Source organism: Pan troglodytes, chromosome 8 (assembly GCF_028858775.2).
Source record: "Pan troglodytes isolate AG18354 chromosome 8, NHGRI_mPanTro3-v2.0_pri, whole genome shotgun sequence".
Lineage (NCBI taxonomy): Eukaryota > Metazoa > Chordata > Mammalia > Primates > Hominidae > Pan > Pan troglodytes.
Genome location: NC_072406.2, coordinates 48,601,148 through 48,619,461, shown reverse-complemented (window position 1 = coordinate 48,619,461; position 18,314 = coordinate 48,601,148). Strand labels below are relative to the sequence as shown.

The 18,314-nt window shown below is 48.7% G+C and overlaps 1 protein-coding gene across 1 annotated transcript; it reads left to right on the top strand.

The window, feature by feature from the left end:
- The first annotated feature begins 12,716 nt into the window (after positions 1-12,716).
- FZD8 (frizzled class receptor 8) lies at positions 12,717-16,387 on the top strand. Its single transcript, XM_024346306.3, has one exon. The coding sequence runs from the start codon at positions 13,586-13,588 to the stop codon at positions 15,644-15,646; it is 2,061 nt and encodes a 686-aa protein (XP_024202074.2). The 5' UTR covers positions 12,717-13,585; the 3' UTR covers positions 15,647-16,387.
- Positions 16,388-18,314: the final 1,927 nt, after the last annotated feature.

The window sequence follows — 18,314 nt, the reverse complement described above, 5'->3', positions numbered from 1 at the left end:
AGTCAGGTGTGGCAGCGCATGCCTGTAATCCCAGCTACTCGGGAGGCTGAGGTAGAAGAATTGCTTGGGCGACAGAGTAAGACTCTGTCTCAAAAAAAAAAAAAAAAAAGAAAAGAAACTCCTGAACATGTCTACATAGGGATATAATAAAAAATATTCAACACTAAGTGTACTCATGAAAATGTGGAAGTGATCACACTATTCATTAGTAGTAGAGTAGATTATATAAAGTGTGGCTTATTCTTACAATGGAATACTACAATCAGTTAAACATTTTCAACCAGATCAATATTAAGCAAACTTTTGAGTTTATAAAGCTATTTATAATCAGAACTTAAACATAGATATTTTATGTGTTTATAAGTTATAGTTTTTTGCAAGATTTTGTTTGGAAGAGAGAGTTCCACTTTTCCACAATGTTTAAAAACTGTGATATAATAAGTGGCCATGGAATTAGCTTCATCTGTAAAACATAACCCTTAAAACCTATCTTGGCCAGGCGCAGTGGCTCACACCTGTAATCCCAGCACTTTGGGAGGCCAAGGTGGGCAGATCACCTGAGGTCAGAAGTTCAAGACCAGCCTGACCAACATGGAGCAACCCCGTCTCTACTAAAAATACAAAATTAGTCAGGCGTCGTGGCACATGCCTGTAATCCCAGCTACTCGGGAGGCTGAGGCAGAAGAATTGCTTGAACCCAGGAGGCGGAGGTTGTGGTGAGCCGAGATTGCCCCATTGCACTCCGGCTTGGGCAACAAGAGCAAAACTCCGTCTGAAAAACAAAACAAAATACAAAAAACCTATCTTGCATACCTGTCATAAGGCTTAGACATTGTAAATACATAGAGATGGAAACAGAGATCGAGGAAGATAAAGTGATACAGTCATGGGGCAGATTGTTATTGTCTACCCAAATCCACCTCCACTTCCCTTCTTTTCTTTTTTTCTTTTATTTGTTTATTTATTTCTTTATTTCTGATAGGGTATTGCTCTGTTGCCCAGGCTGGAGTGCAGTGGCACAATCACAACTCACTGCAGCCTTAAACTCCTGAACCCAAGGGATCCTCCTGCCTCAGCCTCCTGAGTAACTGGGATTACAGACATACACCACCATACCTGGATAATTATTTTTACTTTTTGCAGAGAGAGAGTCTTATTATGTTGCCCAGGCTGGTCCCAAACTCCTGGCCTCAAGCGCTCCTCCTGCTTCAGCCTCCCAAAGCACTAGGACCACAAGGGTGAGCCACCACAACTGGCCCCTTTTTTATTTCTTATAACCCTTAATTTTACTCAGGTATTCACCCTCCTCCACATGGTTAGGTACTTCAGAGAAAGATGAACTAATTCCCAGCTCCAAGCATAGGGTAACCTGACTTAAGCCCATTGTGGTCATCCCATTCTTCTTGCCCATGATTAGTTTAGGGATGAGAATTCAAACTGATTCCACCAATGAAAGCTGCCAGGAGACTGCTGGGAAGAGGCCAAAATCCTGCCACCATCTTTTGACTTTGAGGTCACCATGGGTAAAACCCCTGAGGGGGACAGGGCAGAGAAACAGAAGGAACCTGAATCCTTGATGACGTTTTTGAAAATCTGTATCTATCAACCTGGAAAACTGCCCTACTTTTGTAAGATGACAATTTGTTTTGTAAGATGACAATTTCCATCCTGCATGAGCCAGTTTGAGTTGGATTAACTGTTATTTGTTGCTGAAACATCCTACATTATTTAAAAAGAAAGAAAAAGAAAAAGAAAAGAAAAGGGAGCAGGGGGCCAGCCCAGAGCCTAGCGCATAAAAGACCTGCTGTCATCCATGGCAGCTGAGATCATTATTCTATGCCACCTCCACTCATCCAGTCTCCTCTCTTGCCATCCTCCAATACATTAACAATGTAACGCAGATCAAACTACTTTCCATCCTCATTCTGGTCACTCTTATTCTTAAGCAAAGCAACTATTCCCTATAGTTACCATTAGCATATATTCCAAACTTCATTTTTTCTAAGTACAGTTTTTATTGCTGACTTGGGAGATTTAGGAACAAGGGTGATATTCACCAGTCTGCAATTATGAATTATAGGTTAGGATTCACTCGGTTTAGTTATACCTACATTTTTACTCTGATAAAAAAAAAAATCAGGATGTACAATTCCAATAGATTACCTTCCAGCAGAAACCTTGGGTATTTGATTACCACAAGACAACCAAACTCCAGTAGAATCCTAATAGAAAATGAATCCTTTCAGATTTTTGACAGGTAAAACATCAGGTGAAGTTTTCTGTCCTGTTTATTTTCAGATTGGAGGACAAGACCAAGAAGTTAACAAAATTAAGAGACAATGCCACAGCACATATACAGATAGACATCTTTTTCTGAATAGGAATCCAGAGACCACATGGATCACAGTGGAAAACATAATGAAGCCGGGTTCAGTAGCTCACGCCTGTAATCCCAGCACTTTAAGAGGCCAAGGCAGGTGGATCACTTGAGGCTGGGAGTTCAAGAGGAACCTGGGCAATGTAGTGAGACTCTGTCTCTAAAAAAAATTTAAAATAAATAAAAATAAATTTTAATTACCCAGGTGTGGTGGCATGCACCTGTAGTCCCAGCTACTCATAAAGCTGAAGTGGGAGGATCTCTGAGCCCAAAGTTTGAAGCTGCAGTGAGCTATGATCACACCACTGCACTCCAGCCTGGGCAACAGAGCAAGACCCTGAAGACCTATCTCTTGAAAGAAAGGAAGGAAGGAAGGAAGGAAGGAAGGGAGGGAGGGAGGGAGGGAGGGAGGGAGGGAAAGAAGGAAGGAAGGAAGGAAGGAAATGATTAATAATCAGCAGCGTGATAGACCAACAAGTAAAAATATGAATCCTTCCTTTTTAGCCCCCAAGGTAGCAGGACATCCTATCACCAACTTAATCAAGGAAAATATCCTTCACCATGAGCAATGTTGCTTGCTAAGGCAGAGACTCTCGAATGAGGGTGAAAGCAGGAGTGTAATTGTAAGGCTGGGCGCAGTGGCTCACGCCTGTAATATCAGCACTTTGGGAGGCTGAGGTGGGCAAATCACCTGAGGTCAGGAGTTTTAAACAAGCTGAACAACATGGCAAAACCCCATCTCTACTAAAAATACAAAAATTAGCTGGGCCTGGTGGTGGGTGCCTGTAATCCCAGCTACTCGGGAGGCTGAGGCAGGAGAATCATTTGAATCCTGGAGGCGGAGGTTGCAGTGAGCCAACATCATGCCACTGCACTCCAGCCTGGGTGACAGAGCGAGACTCCATCTTGAAAATAAATAAATAGCCAGGAAGGTGAATCTGGTTCAGCTTGGGTAGCACAGGGGAATCCCCTGGTAGAAAATCCTGTAGTAACAAGTCCAGCAATCACATTCTACCAAAAGCTTGTAGGGAAGACTTAGTAAGCCAGGAGCTTCCCAAACGAGCACCTACCAAAAAAAGACAATTACCATGTTCAAAACAGAAATGACGCTCGAACAAATGGCTCCACATACCTCCAATATCTTCCAGAGAACAGAGAATGATGCAAAAATAAGATCATGTACAGAAAGTAAGATGGATACTGCTGGAGGAAATATAAAGAACGAATAAACTGTATAACTTTCAAAAGGGCATAGTTCTTTAGAAACTGATTTGTTTAGGGACATTAGCTGCAAAGAACTGGATATACCCACAGACTGAGACACCACCTGGTCCCCCTGAATTCTATGTTCTCTGTAGGTTCTTGGAAGCTGTTATTTACTCAACCCTCTGAGGTTCTGGAAAACATACAGGTGAGAAATAAATTTTCATCTCTGGCAGTCCTTATGCTTCCTAGCTGTTTAGTAAGGTGTTCCTGCATGTAATTACCCCACAGGGAGTTTGTGGGGAGACAGGGACATGAGCAAACATACAAACCACCCAGCTCGTTCTGCTAGACAGAGTCATTCTTTAACCTGGCCTCGTCTAGAGGCCCTGCAGGCAACTGGATTTCTTAAAGCAGGAAAGTACTCATAAGCAAAGCAAGTTGTTCTGTAAGCAAAGCAAGTTGTTCTGGTGAAATAAATAACTAGAATCTTATTAGCAGATCCCACCTGCATGAAGTTATGGGGAAAAGAGGAGGAGAAAGGACTTAAGTTTTGTTGTTAATTAACACACGAAGAGCATATGAACCTGCTTCAATGACCACTAGGCTATAAAGCATCTGACCTTGGACAGCAGAAGTTAGACACAAAGAGATGGGGGCCTCTTGTCATGTGGTGCAACAGTCCCTAGGGTTTGGGGCAGACACCCTTGGTGACCTACCCAAGGCGACCCTACCCTTCTTCCTTACTAGCAAAACCCCGATTCTGTCCAAGTGACCCCTCGTGGTCAGGTCAGGGCTCAGTGATGTGACTTGTCACCCAATTCTGAACCATGAGAAATATGAGAAAATCAGTTCCGGGAAAGCCTTCTTGGCACTGAAAATGAGGCACGAGAAGAAGAATGTCCCTCTTTGTGCCTCTGAACATTGGCATGTGAAGATGTGAGCTTCAGTCTGTAACCACTCTGTAATCATGAGGGCAACAAACCAACCTATCAGGCTGACAGAGAAAAAGATGGAAAGAACCCATCTTGATAACTTGTGGAGTCAGAGAATTAGCCAACTTCGAAGCCAGCCCACCTTCAGGTCTCGGGTAATGCAAGGTAAATCTTTTCAGGCTTCCTGTTACGCCAAGTTGAAAAGATTGTAATAGATACTGAGCTCTATAGACTCCAAATGTAACCTATTTAAAGGTATGAATTATATCAACAGATTGAATACAAATAAAAATATTTCTGTCCAAGGAAAACTCTTGCTGTTGCATTAACAGCAAAGGGAGAGGCAATTTCCTACCACTGTGATTTGTCAGTGCTTTCTCGTGTGCCTAGAATTCTGCTCCTCTTCTCAAATAAACTTCTGATCATTCTTCAAAATTCCTGTGAAGTCCTTTCTTAGCTCTGTTAGGGACATTCACATGTTCCCTAATACTATTTCCGTGTACCATGTAAATATCTACTGAACAGCACTGGACTCATTCACCTGTGACTGTCCCATGTGAGTTTCCTGTAAAAGACGTAATGTCTTACTCATCTTCACACCCTTGCACTTAACAAAGGGCCTGGGACTCGGTTAGTGTGGCAGTTTTTAAATATGATCCCCAAATATTTGGCATTTCTTCCATTTTGTGGTAGGTCCATGCCCCTGCCTTTGAATCTGAGTGTGCTCATACCATCAGAGTGGGGCGGAAGTGATGCTGTGTGACTCTGAGGAGATGTCATATAAAGGGGCATGCAGTATTCACCTGGTTCTCTTAGGATGCTCGCTCTGGGGAGTGCCCCACCCCCCCAACCCCCTACTGCCATGTAAGAAGTCCAACCACTCTGAAGCTGCCATGCTGGAAAGGTCACGTGGGTGGCTCCAGGGGACAGTCAGCATCAACAGGCCACCACAGGAGTCCCCAGCTTGGTTGTTTAGCCCCCTCAAGCCTTCAAATGACCCTAGTCCTGTGGACAGCTGAGTTCAATGGCAGGACAGGCACAAAGCAAGAGACCTGCCCAGTCAAGCCTTTCCTAAATTCCTGACTCTCAAAATTAGGAACAAAATAAAATGGTTGCCTTGAGCCACCATGTTTTGGGATCACTGCTGTACAGCAACAGGAACCAGAACAGTTGGTACTAAGTAAATATTTATTGACTTTACTTTGAACTCATTCTAAACTAGAATTTTTCAAACTGCAACTTGCCAGACAGTGTTTTAAGACAGCAGGCCCAGAGTTCATATTTATGTTGTGATATTATTTCAGTAAGCTGAACATATTAATGCATCATTTTTTTCTTTTATCTATATGGTATCATTTTACTACAAATTATACTTCTGTATACTATAAGCTTATCCCTATAGAAGTACATTTGCTTCTAAGAGCAACCAAGACTCATACAAAAAACAAACAAACAAAAAACAAATGCTGTCACCTCTAGAAAAAAAAAAATGCTGTGTTTACCTGAATCCAGTCAAAGATAGACTAAAATAGAAAGAAATGCCTTTGTCATCCCTACCATCTCCACGTCCTGAGTGCCCTAATAATTATAATTTGCATTACTGATGGAAAATTTTATCAGTAAATGGTGGTTTCAGACCACCATTTAAAATGGATCATTGTTACCAGACATAAACCCTTGCCTGGACCAATTTTTTGATATAAAGCTTCCTGCACATTCATAAGCAGTTCAGTTGGAATTCAAAAATTTCCCTTGCATTATATTTAAATTAGTCAATACAAAAAAAAAGTTATTCAGAGCATGATGTAGGCTTATTTTAAAAATAATAAAAACTTTTGAAAAATGAAAACAAACAGGCCAGGCCTGGTGGCTCACTCCTGTAATCCCAGCACTTTGGGAGGCCGAGGCAGGCAGATCACTTGAGGTTAGGAGTTGAAGACCAGCCTGGCCAACATAGTGAAACCCTGGCTCTACTAAAAATACAAAAATAAGCCGAGCATGGTGGTGAGCACCTGTAATCCCAGCTACTGAGGAGGCTGAGGCAAGAAAATCGCTTGAACCTGGGAGTTGGAGGTTGCAGCGAGCCAAGATCACACCATTATACTCCAGCCTAGGCAACAGAGTGAGACTCCATCCAGGCAAAAAAAAAAAAATGAAAACAAACGAACAAAAAAGTTATATAGACAAACTAACAAAATGTTTCATGGATAGGCTTAAAAGAAACACAGAAACTAAAACTCCAGAATTGCATCAATGTTTTTTGTTTGTTTTTGAGATGAGGAGTCTCATTCTCTCATTCTTCTGGCCCAGGGTGGAGTGCAGTGGCATGATCTCGGCTCACTGCAACCTCTGCCTCCCAGGTTGAAGTGATTCTCCTGCCTCAGCCTCCCGACTAGCTGTGATTACAGGCACCCACCACCACGTGCAGCTTATTTTTGTATTTTCAGTAGACATGGGGTTTCACCATGTTGGCCAGGCTGGTCTCGAACTCCTGACCTCAGGTGATCCACCCACCTTGGCTTCCCAAAGTGCTGGGATGGCAGGCGTCAGCCACCGTGCCCAGCCTGTGTCAATGTTTTTAGTTAAGTCTCCAAATGGGAGGGGGAGTTCTGAAGAAAAAGGAAATAGGGAGTGAGTTCCACTACAGTGAATGCACACTGCAAATAAAATGTGCTGTAAACTGCTTGACGTTTACTTCATACTAAATGTACAAAGAACTGTATTGTGTGAACTTCAAAAAAAAATGTAGATCTCAAGGTTTTCTTGGATCTAGATCATGCTTAATTTATAACCCTGCATAAATTCCGCTGTAAGACCAGGGAAGTTGACTCAATGGTATTGCTTGGAAGTTCACTGCTTTCACACAGTAATGTGCATCTGACACTGTGGGTTGTCCCTCCTCCCCTTCCTGGCTACCAGTGCCCCCATCAACAGCCACTCTCCAGATCCTCACTTTCACAGCCTCTCTTGCAGCTAAGAGTGGCCAAGTGACAGATTCAGACCAGGTTGCCCAAAGGGGAAGTTAACCAAGGGCCTTCAGGGAAAGGCTGTCATTCCTAAGGGAAGAAAAACATCATAGCAGTCCTCCAGCCCTGGCCACAGTCCAATGTGACAATTCAGTGGTGGGAGGCCCCCTGTAACCAAAGGGGAAACCAACAGTCTAGAAGCCAACCTGCAGCCCTAACCTCCTGGAGCTGCAGAAAGAACTGACGGTGAAATGTCTGCTTCTAGACTTATTGATATGTTGAGATGTCCTTCTTGGCTAAGCCACTTTTACCCGGGAGGTCTTTACTGGACCTGAAATCTACCAAACTAATGCACAATGCATGCCATAATAAGAGCTTCAATATCTGGCAAATATTCCCATGTGGATGAGAAAAAAAATCAATTATTGATTTTTAAAACAAATTTTAGAATAATTATCAACTTAAATAATGGCAGTGCGGTCGCCGTATTCCAAAGCGGCAGCTGCATGTAAAGTGAGCGTGGGCCTGCCAGCCAGTGGCACAGGTGGGCCTGTTATCTCCATCCATGTGCACCTTGGCCTGGTGACAGCAGACACAGCAAAGAGTACTTCCTTCCAACAGGATCTCTTTCCTGGCAGTGGGGAGAACAGAAGCAGCAGCACTTCAATTGAGTTTCATGTTAATAAGGAAGAATATAAAAATAATCTCACCTGTTTAAAGCTAGCAGAGATTGATGAGGCCAGTTCACCTCTACCTCCCCTTCCATTTATGGACTGAGAGACTCAAGACATAACCCTTTGAAAGGCAGATTTTTAAAACACCAAGATGCCCCAATATTACCATTAGAGGTTTTGTTATTGTTGTTGTGGGTTTTGTCTTTTTTTTTTTTTTTTTTTTTTTGAGACAGGGTCTCTTTCTATTACCTAACCTGGAGTACAGGCATGATCACGGCTCACTACAGCCTCAAACTCATGGACTCAAGCGATCCTCCCACCTCAGCCCCTCAAGTAGCTGGGACCACAGGTGCGTGCTACAGGCCCGACTAATTTTTTTTTTTTTTTTTTTAGACAGACTCTTACTGTGTTGCCCAGGTTGGAGTGCAGTGGCAAAATCTCAGCTCACTGCAACCTCTGCCTCCCAGGTTCAAGCAATTCTCTTGCCTCAGTCTCCCAAGTAGCTGGGATTACAGGCACCCACCACCATGTCCAGCTAATTTTTGTATTTTTAGCAGAGACAAGGATTCCCCATGTTAGCCAGGCTGGTCTCGAACTCCTGACCTCTAGTGATCCTCTGACCTCGGCTTCCCAAAGTGCTAGGATTACAGGCGTGAACAACCACCGTGCCTGGCCTTGTTTTTTTGTTGTTGTTGTTTTTGTTTTTGTTGTTTTGTTTTTGTTGTTTTTTTTTTTTTGGTAGACTCGGGTCTTACTATGTTGCTCAGACTGCTCTCCAACTCCTGGCCTCAAGCGATCCTTCCACCTTGGCCTCCCAAAGCACTAAGACAAACGTAAGCCACTGAGCCCAGCCAGTGATAAGAATTTTATATTATCTAATAATATAGTACTTAACTGTTTTCTTGAGAGAAAATAATATTTGGCATTTATTTATTTAGAGACAGGGTCTTACTCTGTTGCCCAGGCTGGAGTGCAGTGATACAGTCATGGCTCACTGCAGCCCCAGCCTCCAAAACTCAAGTGATCCTCCCACCTCAGCCTCTGGTGTAGTTGGGACTACAGGCACATGCCACCGCACCCAGCTCATGTTTGTATTTTTTGTAGAGACAGGGTTTTGCTATGTTGCCCAGGCTGGTCTCGAACTCCTAGACTCAAGCGATCTGCCTGCCTCAGCGTCCCAAAGTGCTGGGATTACAGGCATGAGTCACCGTATCTGGCCAATATTTGGCATTTTATAACACCTGAGAAATTGTATTAGTTACCAAAGAGTTCCTCATTTAATCTTTGGAACGTATCATTCTGTTAGTATATGCCAGGCTCTCTCTTCCATCCAGATTCTTCTATTGGATTTTTAGATGGTAATCCACTGGAACATGATTTCCCCAAAGTTTCTTAAATTTGTTACAGACAGTATTGATAGTCCCCTGTCTAACTCGGTAGCCAATGTTTTGTAAAACCTTCCCTCCTCTGAGGTAGATTCCTGATTCCAACTGTTTACATTATTTGCTTGCAGGCCATTCAGCAACAAGCCATCTGCTCAGAAATCCCTTTAGAAACTTCCCTACATTATTTATGTCACTACTAAAGCTATTTCCCCTCCCCTAAAAAACAGCTGCTTTACATACAATGAAAATATCATTATTTAGCCATAGAAGTTGATATATGTTCTGGTTACTTCTAGGTAACCCATCATTACCTTTTACGCACTAATTGGCTACAGAAGTCTCTCCCTTCTCTGAAAGACTCTCAAGTAGCCATTTAATTTAACAGTAGATGTAAAATGCGATTCTTATATTCTCTCAATTAAAAGTACATTTGTCATGACTTTTATGTAACTGGTTTTAACCTCACAAATCACTAAGATCTCCCAAATAGCTGATATGATTTTTGAAATTCTGAACTTCAGTCTGCTTATTTTCTCATGCAAACTTAATATACTTACCCAAAATTTCCACATTCCACATCATCAAACTTTTCATCTTGTCTCAAAAGAAAAAAGAAAAAAAATTTAAAGCCAATTAAGAGCCAAAATCAACCATTTTCAGCTTCAATTTCAATTTTCAAATGTCAGTTTGTTTTTACCCAATTCTAGCAAATTTATGTAGTGTAATTCTAAACTTCACTATTTGACATTTCCCCGTGGAAGAAAAGCAACAGAAACTTTTCACCATCTGTGTTGCTCTTGGAAACCAGCCCCTCCCATCTGTGGTGCCGGCAGTGCGGCACCCTTGCTGGTCTTTGGGGCTCTGCCTGCACCGCTGCGCTCAGATCAGCACTGGAACCTCTGGCAATTACCTGCAGCTGATGCGTTCTGGAGACTCGCCCTCTGGAAACAAGGTGCCAACCGCAGAGATAGTGAATTTCTACATTCAACATACAAGTGGGAATTCCGATTTGCAGGAGGTGGGAAAAGAAAAAAAATTTTTTAATCAAGTAAAGGTCTAGCCTGTATTTTTGAATAGCCCGTTTTCTGCTGAATCAGCTAATATTTCTGAAGTCTTTGAATTCCGAATTCCTACGGACTTTAGTTTTTCCAAAACAAAAGTGGGAAGGAAGTGTTGTTTTTCAGTATAAAGAGGTTCAACTAGACTAAAACTAAAAAAGTTAAAAAGATAGGGGGGTATAACTATAGATTGGTGGATATGCCTAGAACACAGAACTTGCCAAAAACGGGGCGCTGGGGCAGGGTGCGGTCTGACAGTCTACTTGTAATATGTTTCATAATGAGGTTGCTAACTGAGCTACAGAAAGCAGGAGGAGGAAGACATAGATGCCATCAGCTCAAGCAATCTACAAATACTGCTGGTTATTTTTGTTTTATGACAAGAGTTGTTTCTGAACGGACAACCACGAGCTACCACCACCACCAGCAGCGCCCCGAAAACCGGAACTGGCCTCAAATGTACTTTTAATTCTTTTGCTCTGTCCCCACGCCCTCTGCAACTTTTGTTCTCCAACTGTACTTGTTCCGGTATGAAACCTGGCAAATAGCAAAAATCTTGAAACAAGAAGAGAGTGAGAGAGCGGAGAGAAAAGGGAGGGAAGGAAGGAGAGGGAGGAGGGGAAGAGGAGGAGGGGGGAGAGAAAGTGGTGGGGGAGAGAGAGAGGGAAAGGAGGTGGGGAGAGAGAGAGAGGGAAGACAGAAGAGAGGCAGGGAGGAAGAGGGAGAGAGGGGGACGGAGATGGGGAGGAGGAGGGAGGGAGGGAGAGAAAGAGAGAGAGAGAGAAACATATTCTGCCACCCTCCTGGCTAACTGAAATGCTTGTTCCCGAGATTACAGTAATTACTGCCCCAGCATGAGTTCCATACAAGCGCTAAATGAAACAGCACATCAATTAAAAAATAAACACTCCATTCCAGGAGAAAGACAGCCCCCTGGGACGCCCTAACAAGCGTAAATGAACCTGCCAGGCCGCCGGCCCGGGCCGCCCGCAGCCCCCCTCCCGGCCCGTCTTAAGGTGGCGGCGGAGCCGGCGAGGGCAGCGTTCGCTGGCGGTGGCCCAAGCGGCTGCTAAAAGCAGCCCGGGTCCGGCTCCGGCCTCGTGCAGAGAGCAGATACGTGTCGCGGAGTCCACGCCAGAGCGCAGCGCCGCCTCCCACCAGAGAAAAGGAGGCTCTGGCAAAAGCCTGTGAACTTGGGATGGATGAATAGACGTCCTGAAAGAACGAAGGGAAGACAGGGAATCCAGCCCCAGAGTTTCCAGCCTGTCCTATTTATAAGTTTCGAGGTTTGTTTTGAATTTTAGAAAGAAATTGAAGGATTTTTCCTAAGAAAGCACGGCGGCTCGGGGCTTCCTATATTTTATCTCACCTAATTATCAAAGCCCCCTTGGAGATCTGTGCTATGATCACCCAACTCTCTAGGTGGGGAAACTGAGGCTCCCCCAGGTCACGCAGCGGAGGCGGGAGGAGAGTCTCTGGCGGGCATTTGTCCCCCGCGCCCCTCGCGCGCCCAAGGCTGGGCTCCGGGGCATCTCACCCGGGCCGTCCCGGGTCCAGCCCCAGTTTAGAATGACTCCACACCCCCCACATCTCCAAGTCTCAGAAACCATCGTTCTGAGAACCCCAAGGAGGACACCCTTTCCCGGGTCTTCTGCAGCGCCGAGCCCCGGCAGGCCTCCCCGGCGCTCGCCTGCTGCGAGACCTTCCTGCCGCCCCGAGGAGCACGAGACCCCAGCCGCCCGCAGATCACCCACATTCGCGGAGGGTGGCAGCAGGGGCTTGGCTGGTTTGAAACGCGCCGGGGAGGCGCGCGCTGCACCAAACCCCGTCCCTGTCCCCAAGGGCAGACTCGGGGTAAGGGGACCAAGACCTCCGACGCACTCAGCGCCATGGGGACAGCCATGGCCAACACTCTGTCTCTGCGATCAATCCCAAGGTTACCAAAACTCTCCATCCGCAGAGAGCGCGCACAGCAGTGCGGACACTCGGGGACTGCCTTAAGGAAGGCTGAGCCCTGGGAGCGCGTGGACTCCGCCCTGCCGCCCGGCGATTGGCTCGCGGGGCTGGGGGCGGAGACCGAGTCCGCGCTGTATAAATATTCATGAGCCGGCAGCGCGGCGCGAGCAGGGTTGGAGCCGGGAAGTTGGGCTAAGGGCGCTGCTCCCGCCGAGGAGGAGGCGGCGGCGGCTGGGCGCGGGCCGCGCCACTCAGGTGTCCGCTCCGCCTTCCGGTCTGGATTTGCTCCTGGGTGTCCAGCAGGAAGGAGACTGTGTGCACCTCGCCCGACTGCGGCCGGAGCGCGGCGCTGACTTTTCCAGGCGGCGGGGGTCCGTCTGTCCCGGCGGCGGACGGACGAAGGACGGACGCCGGAGAAAGAGGGCGGCGGCCTGGGCCGAGGCGGGTCCCCAACTCCGGCGGCGGCGGCGGCGCGGCCTTGGGGGCGGGCATGAGCCCCCGGGGGCCGAGTGGTGGCCGCCAGGGCTGACCCGGCGCGGCAAGCGGCCCGGCCCAGCCATCTTGACTGCGCACCGCGGCCCCAGAGGAAACTTGCGGCGCCTCCGCCCTCTCTGCCCGGCGGAGTCACCGCCGCCCGGCGCGGCGGGGAGAAGTGGTCGGGCGCGCGGAGAGGAGGCGAGCGAGCGCGGGACGATGAGCCGAGGCCCGGCCGCTCTGCGCCGCGAGGGCTGAGCGCGACCCGGGGCCAGCAGAGCGGACCTTCGGACTGTGGCGCGTGCCTGCAGCCGCCTTCAAACCCCCGGAGCGGCGGAAAGGAGTGCGGAAGGGCCCTGCCCAGGCTGCGGGCCGTGCCGCTGCGGACGCGCCCCTAGAAGGGGTTAGATTATCGGCAGACCCCCCTCCCGGGCGAAGCATAAGGGAGACCCCAGATCACCCGCTGTACCCGTCTGCGGCTCTCTCGTGGGCCCCCCCCCCGGGCACCCCTCTGCGCGCCGCCTGGAGGGCGAGGGCACCGGGCCGAGGCGCACAGCATGGAGTGGGGTTACCTGTTGGAAGTGACCTCGCTGCTGGCCGCCTTGGCGCTGCTGCAGCGCTCTAGCGGCGCTGCGGCCGCCTCGGCCAAGGAGCTGGCATGCCAAGAGATCACCGTGCCGCTGTGTAAGGGCATCGGCTACAACTACACCTACATGCCCAATCAGTTCAACCACGACACGCAGGACGAGGCGGGCCTGGAGGTGCACCAGTTCTGGCCGCTGGTGGAGATCCAGTGCTCGCCCGATCTCAAGTTCTTCCTGTGCAGCATGTACACGCCCATCTGCCTAGAGGACTACAAGAAGCCGCTGCCGCCCTGCCGCTCGGTGTGCGAGCGCGCCAAGGCCGGCTGCGCGCCGCTCATGCGCCAGTACGGCTTCGCCTGGCCCGACCGCATGCGCTGCGACCGGCTGCCCGAGCAAGGCAACCCTGACACGCTGTGCATGGACTACAACCGCACCGACCTCACCACCGCCGCGCCCAGCCCGCCGCGCCGCCTGCCGCCGCCGCCGCCCGGCGAGCAGCCGCCTTCGGGCAGCGGCCACGGCCGCCCGCCGGGGGCCAGGCCCCCGCACCGCGGCGGCGGCAGGGGCGGTGGCGGCGGGGACGCGGCGGCGCCCCCAGCTCGCGGCGGCGGCGGTGGCGGGAAGGCGCGGCCCCCTGGCGGCGGCGCGGCTCCCTGCGAGCCCGGGTGCCAGTGCCGCGCGCCTATGGTGAGCGTGTCCAGCGAGCGCCACCCGCTCTACAACCGCGTCAAGACAGGCCAGATCGCTAACTGCGCGCTGCCCTGCCACAACCCCTTTTTCAGCCAGGACGAGCGCGCCTTCACCGTCTTCTGGATCGGCCTGTGGTCGGTGCTCTGCTTCGTGTCCACCTTCGCCACCGTCTCCACCTTCCTTATCGACATGGAGCGCTTCAAGTACCCGGAGCGGCCCATCATCTTCCTCTCGGCCTGCTACCTCTTCGTGTCGGTGGGCTACCTAGTGCGCCTGGTGGCGGGCCACGAGAAGGTGGCGTGCAGCGGTGGCGCGCCAGGAGCGGGGGGCGCTGGGGGCGCGGGCGGCGCGGCGGCGGGCGCGGGCGCGGCGGGCGCGGGCGGCCCGGGCGGGCGCGGCGAGTACGAGGAGCTGGGCGCGGTGGAGCAGCACGTGCGCTACGAGACCACCGGCCCCGCGCTGTGCACCGTGGTCTTCTTGCTGGTCTACTTCTTCGGCATGGCCAGCTCCATCTGGTGGGTGATCTTGTCGCTCACATGGTTCCTGGCGGCCGGTATGAAGTGGGGCAACGAAGCCATCGCCGGCTACTCGCAGTACTTCCACCTGGCCGCGTGGCTTGTGCCCAGCGTCAAGTCCATCGCGGTGCTGGCGCTCAGCTCGGTGGACGGCGACCCGGTGGCGGGCATCTGCTACGTGGGCAACCAGAGCCTGGACAACCTGCGCGGCTTCGTGCTGGCGCCGCTGGTCATCTACCTCTTCATCGGCACCATGTTCCTGCTGGCCGGCTTCGTGTCCCTCTTCCGCATCCGCTCGGTCATCAAGCAACAGGACGGCCCCACCAAGACGCACAAGCTGGAGAAGCTGATGATCCGCCTGGGCCTGTTCACCGTGCTCTACACCGTGCCCGCCGCGGTGGTGGTCGCCTGCCTCTTCTACGAGCAGCACAACCGCCCGCGCTGGGAGGCCACGCACAACTGCCCGTGCCTGCGGGACCTGCAGCCCGACCAGGCACGCAGGCCCGACTACGCCGTCTTCATGCTCAAGTACTTCATGTGCCTAGTGGTGGGCATCACCTCGGGCGTGTGGGTCTGGTCCGGCAAGACGCTGGAGTCCTGGCGCTCCCTGTGCACCCGCTGCTGCTGGGCCAGCAAGGGCGCCGCGGTGGGCGGGGGCGCGGGCGCCACGGCCGCGGGGGGTGGCGGCGGGCCGGGGGGCGGCGGCGGCGGGGGTCCGGGCGGCGGCGGGGGCTCCCTCTACAGCGACGTCAGCACTGGCCTGACGTGGCGGTCGGGCACGGCCAGCTCCGTGTCTTATCCAAAGCAGATGCCATTGTCCCAGGTCTGAGCGGAGGGGAGGGGGCGCCCAGGAGGGGTGGGGAGGGGGGCGAGGAGACCCAAGTGCAGCGAAGGGACACTTGATGGGCTGAGGTTCCCACCCCTTCACAGTGTTGATTGCTATTAGCATGATAATGAACTCTTAATGGTATCCATTAGCTGGGACTTAAATGACTCACTTAGAACAAAGTACCTGGCATTGAAGCCTCCCAGACCCAGCCCCTTTTCCTCCATTGATGTGCGGGGAGCTCCTCCCGCCACGCGTTAATTTCTGTTGGCTGAGGAGGGTGGACTCTGCGGCGTTTCCAGAACCCGAGGTTTGGAGCCCTCCCTGGCTGCACTTGGCTGGGTTTGCAGTCAGATACACAGATTTCACCTGGGAGAACCTCTTTTTCTCCCTCGACTCTTCCTACGTAAACTCCCACCCCTGACTTACCCTGGAGGAGGGGTGACCGCGACCTGATGGGATTGCACGGTTTGGGTATTCTTAATGACCAGGCAAATGCCTTAAGTAAACAAACAAGAAATGTCTTAATTATACACCCCACGTAAATACGGGTTTCTTACATTAGAGGATGTATTTATATAATTATTTGTTAAATTGTAAAAAAAAAAAAGTGTAAAATATGTATATATCCAAAGATATAGTGTGTACATTTTTTTGTAAAAAGTTTAGAGGCTTACCCCTGTAAGAACAGATATAAGTATTCTATTTTGTCAATAAAATGACTTTTGATAAATGATTTAACCATTGCCCTCTCCCCCGCCTCTTCTGAGCTGTCACCTTTAAAGTGCTTGCTAAGGACGCATGGGGAAAATGGACATTTTCTGGCTTGTCATTCTGTACACTTACCTTAGGCATGGAGAAAATTACTTGTTAAACTCTAGTTCTTAAGTTGTTAGCCAAGTAAATATCATTGTTGAACTGAAATCAAAATTGAGTTCTTGCACCTTCCCCAAAGACGATGTTTTTCATGGGAGCTCTTTTCTGATCCATGGATAACAACTCTCACTTTAGTGGATGTAAATGGAACTTCTGCAAGGCAGTAATTCCCCTTAGGCCTTGTTATTTATCCTGCATGGTATCACTAAAGGTTTCAAAACCCTGCATTCATTTCTGGAGTCCGTGATTTTGAAAGCACCTGGTGTTCCAGGGAGGGAACGCATTGCTGAGGTGTAGAGGTTAATGTTTTAAACCATAGCTCACCCTTTACAGTAGAAGTCACTTGACAATCTGGTAGGGGAGCAGGCGCTCTTCAATGGATTAAACTAACGGGTTAACATCTTAATAACCTTCAGTGCTTGTGTATATCAAATGTGCTGCTTTTCCTAGAGAAAAAGCTATTGTTCCTCTGTCAAGACTAAGCTAATTTATTTGAGCAGAAGGCTGTTGAATTAGCAGAAGAATGCTTCGGCAATTGTTGAACTTTTTACCTGTCTGCCCAGTGGCTCAGCACATCATTCCTTTAAGAGGAGCTAAATGAATAGGGTTAATCTGTAGGGAACTTGGTCTTTTGAGTTTGAAAAACTTTGATCTTTTCTCCTCTGCAAATGTGCTGTATAGTCTGAAGTTTCTTTCCCTGCTGCCTATCTCCTCTTAGTGCAGACCAATTGGCCACCGCGGAGCCTTAAAGTTCTTCCATTAAAGGGATGTGGGACTTTTACTTTAAAAAGGAGAGAGAGCGCGAGAGAGGAAGACTTGTAACAGTTAGTGAAGACCGGAGGCACAAGTGCTCAGCCTTTTAAACAGCTTTTCCCGGCATTGTTAGCCAGCCTGCAGGCAGCTAGGCATGGGTTGAAGCTTTATAGAAAAGGGCTCTGAATGCCCCACAGGTGGTCTGCGCACATAATCCCCCAATTTAAAGCGTTTTCCTTTGCTGGACAATTGCATTACAAAACTCCCTTCTTTTTCGCTCCTAATTGAACCAATGAACTATTATAAACTACAAGTTTTTCTTAAAAAAAATCGCCGGTGCCTAAATTCTATTGACTAAATTCTAGCAAGTTTTCCAACTGAACCTTTTAAGGCACCGGAAGTAAAAGCTGCTTCAGCAGACCTTTCAGTTTCGCGGATATTTTTATTCCTTATGCTTGTTATTTTCTGACAGATTAGCAATAATTTAAAAGTAATTGGTAAGATTGTGTGTTAATACTGAAGAGATAGCCCCAGGTCCCTTATTAACCTGTCAATCAAGATAAGAAATGGGCAGCTACCCTGCTAATGATGGGGCATCAATCATTGTGGGATGGGATGGGAGGGGCTTTGTTCTGCACATCCTGCTAAAATGTTTGTTCTCCTTACTTTTACCTAATAGGAATTTTTAGTGGCTAAAAAAAATTTTGATAGAGTGGACGCTACTTTCTTGGCCGATCTTTCTCATGTAAGAGGCTTCGCATAGGATCTCCATAGTAGTAACATTTTGCAGATCCTTTTCAGAGTAAGTCTCGGTGTTAATTAAGTTAGATATGCAATTAGAACCCCTGCTTTAGCTATCATGCCAATCTTATTTTTTAAAGCCAGAGACACTGTAAAAGTGTTCACCTCTCCAGTAGTTTTACTCATTAAAGAATTATTTTGTAACTTAGGTACCTATCAGTGGCCTACATCTAACCCACGTGTTGACTCATGTATAGTATACATATGCCAGCCATAAACTTTATATATTCAGTTATAAAGT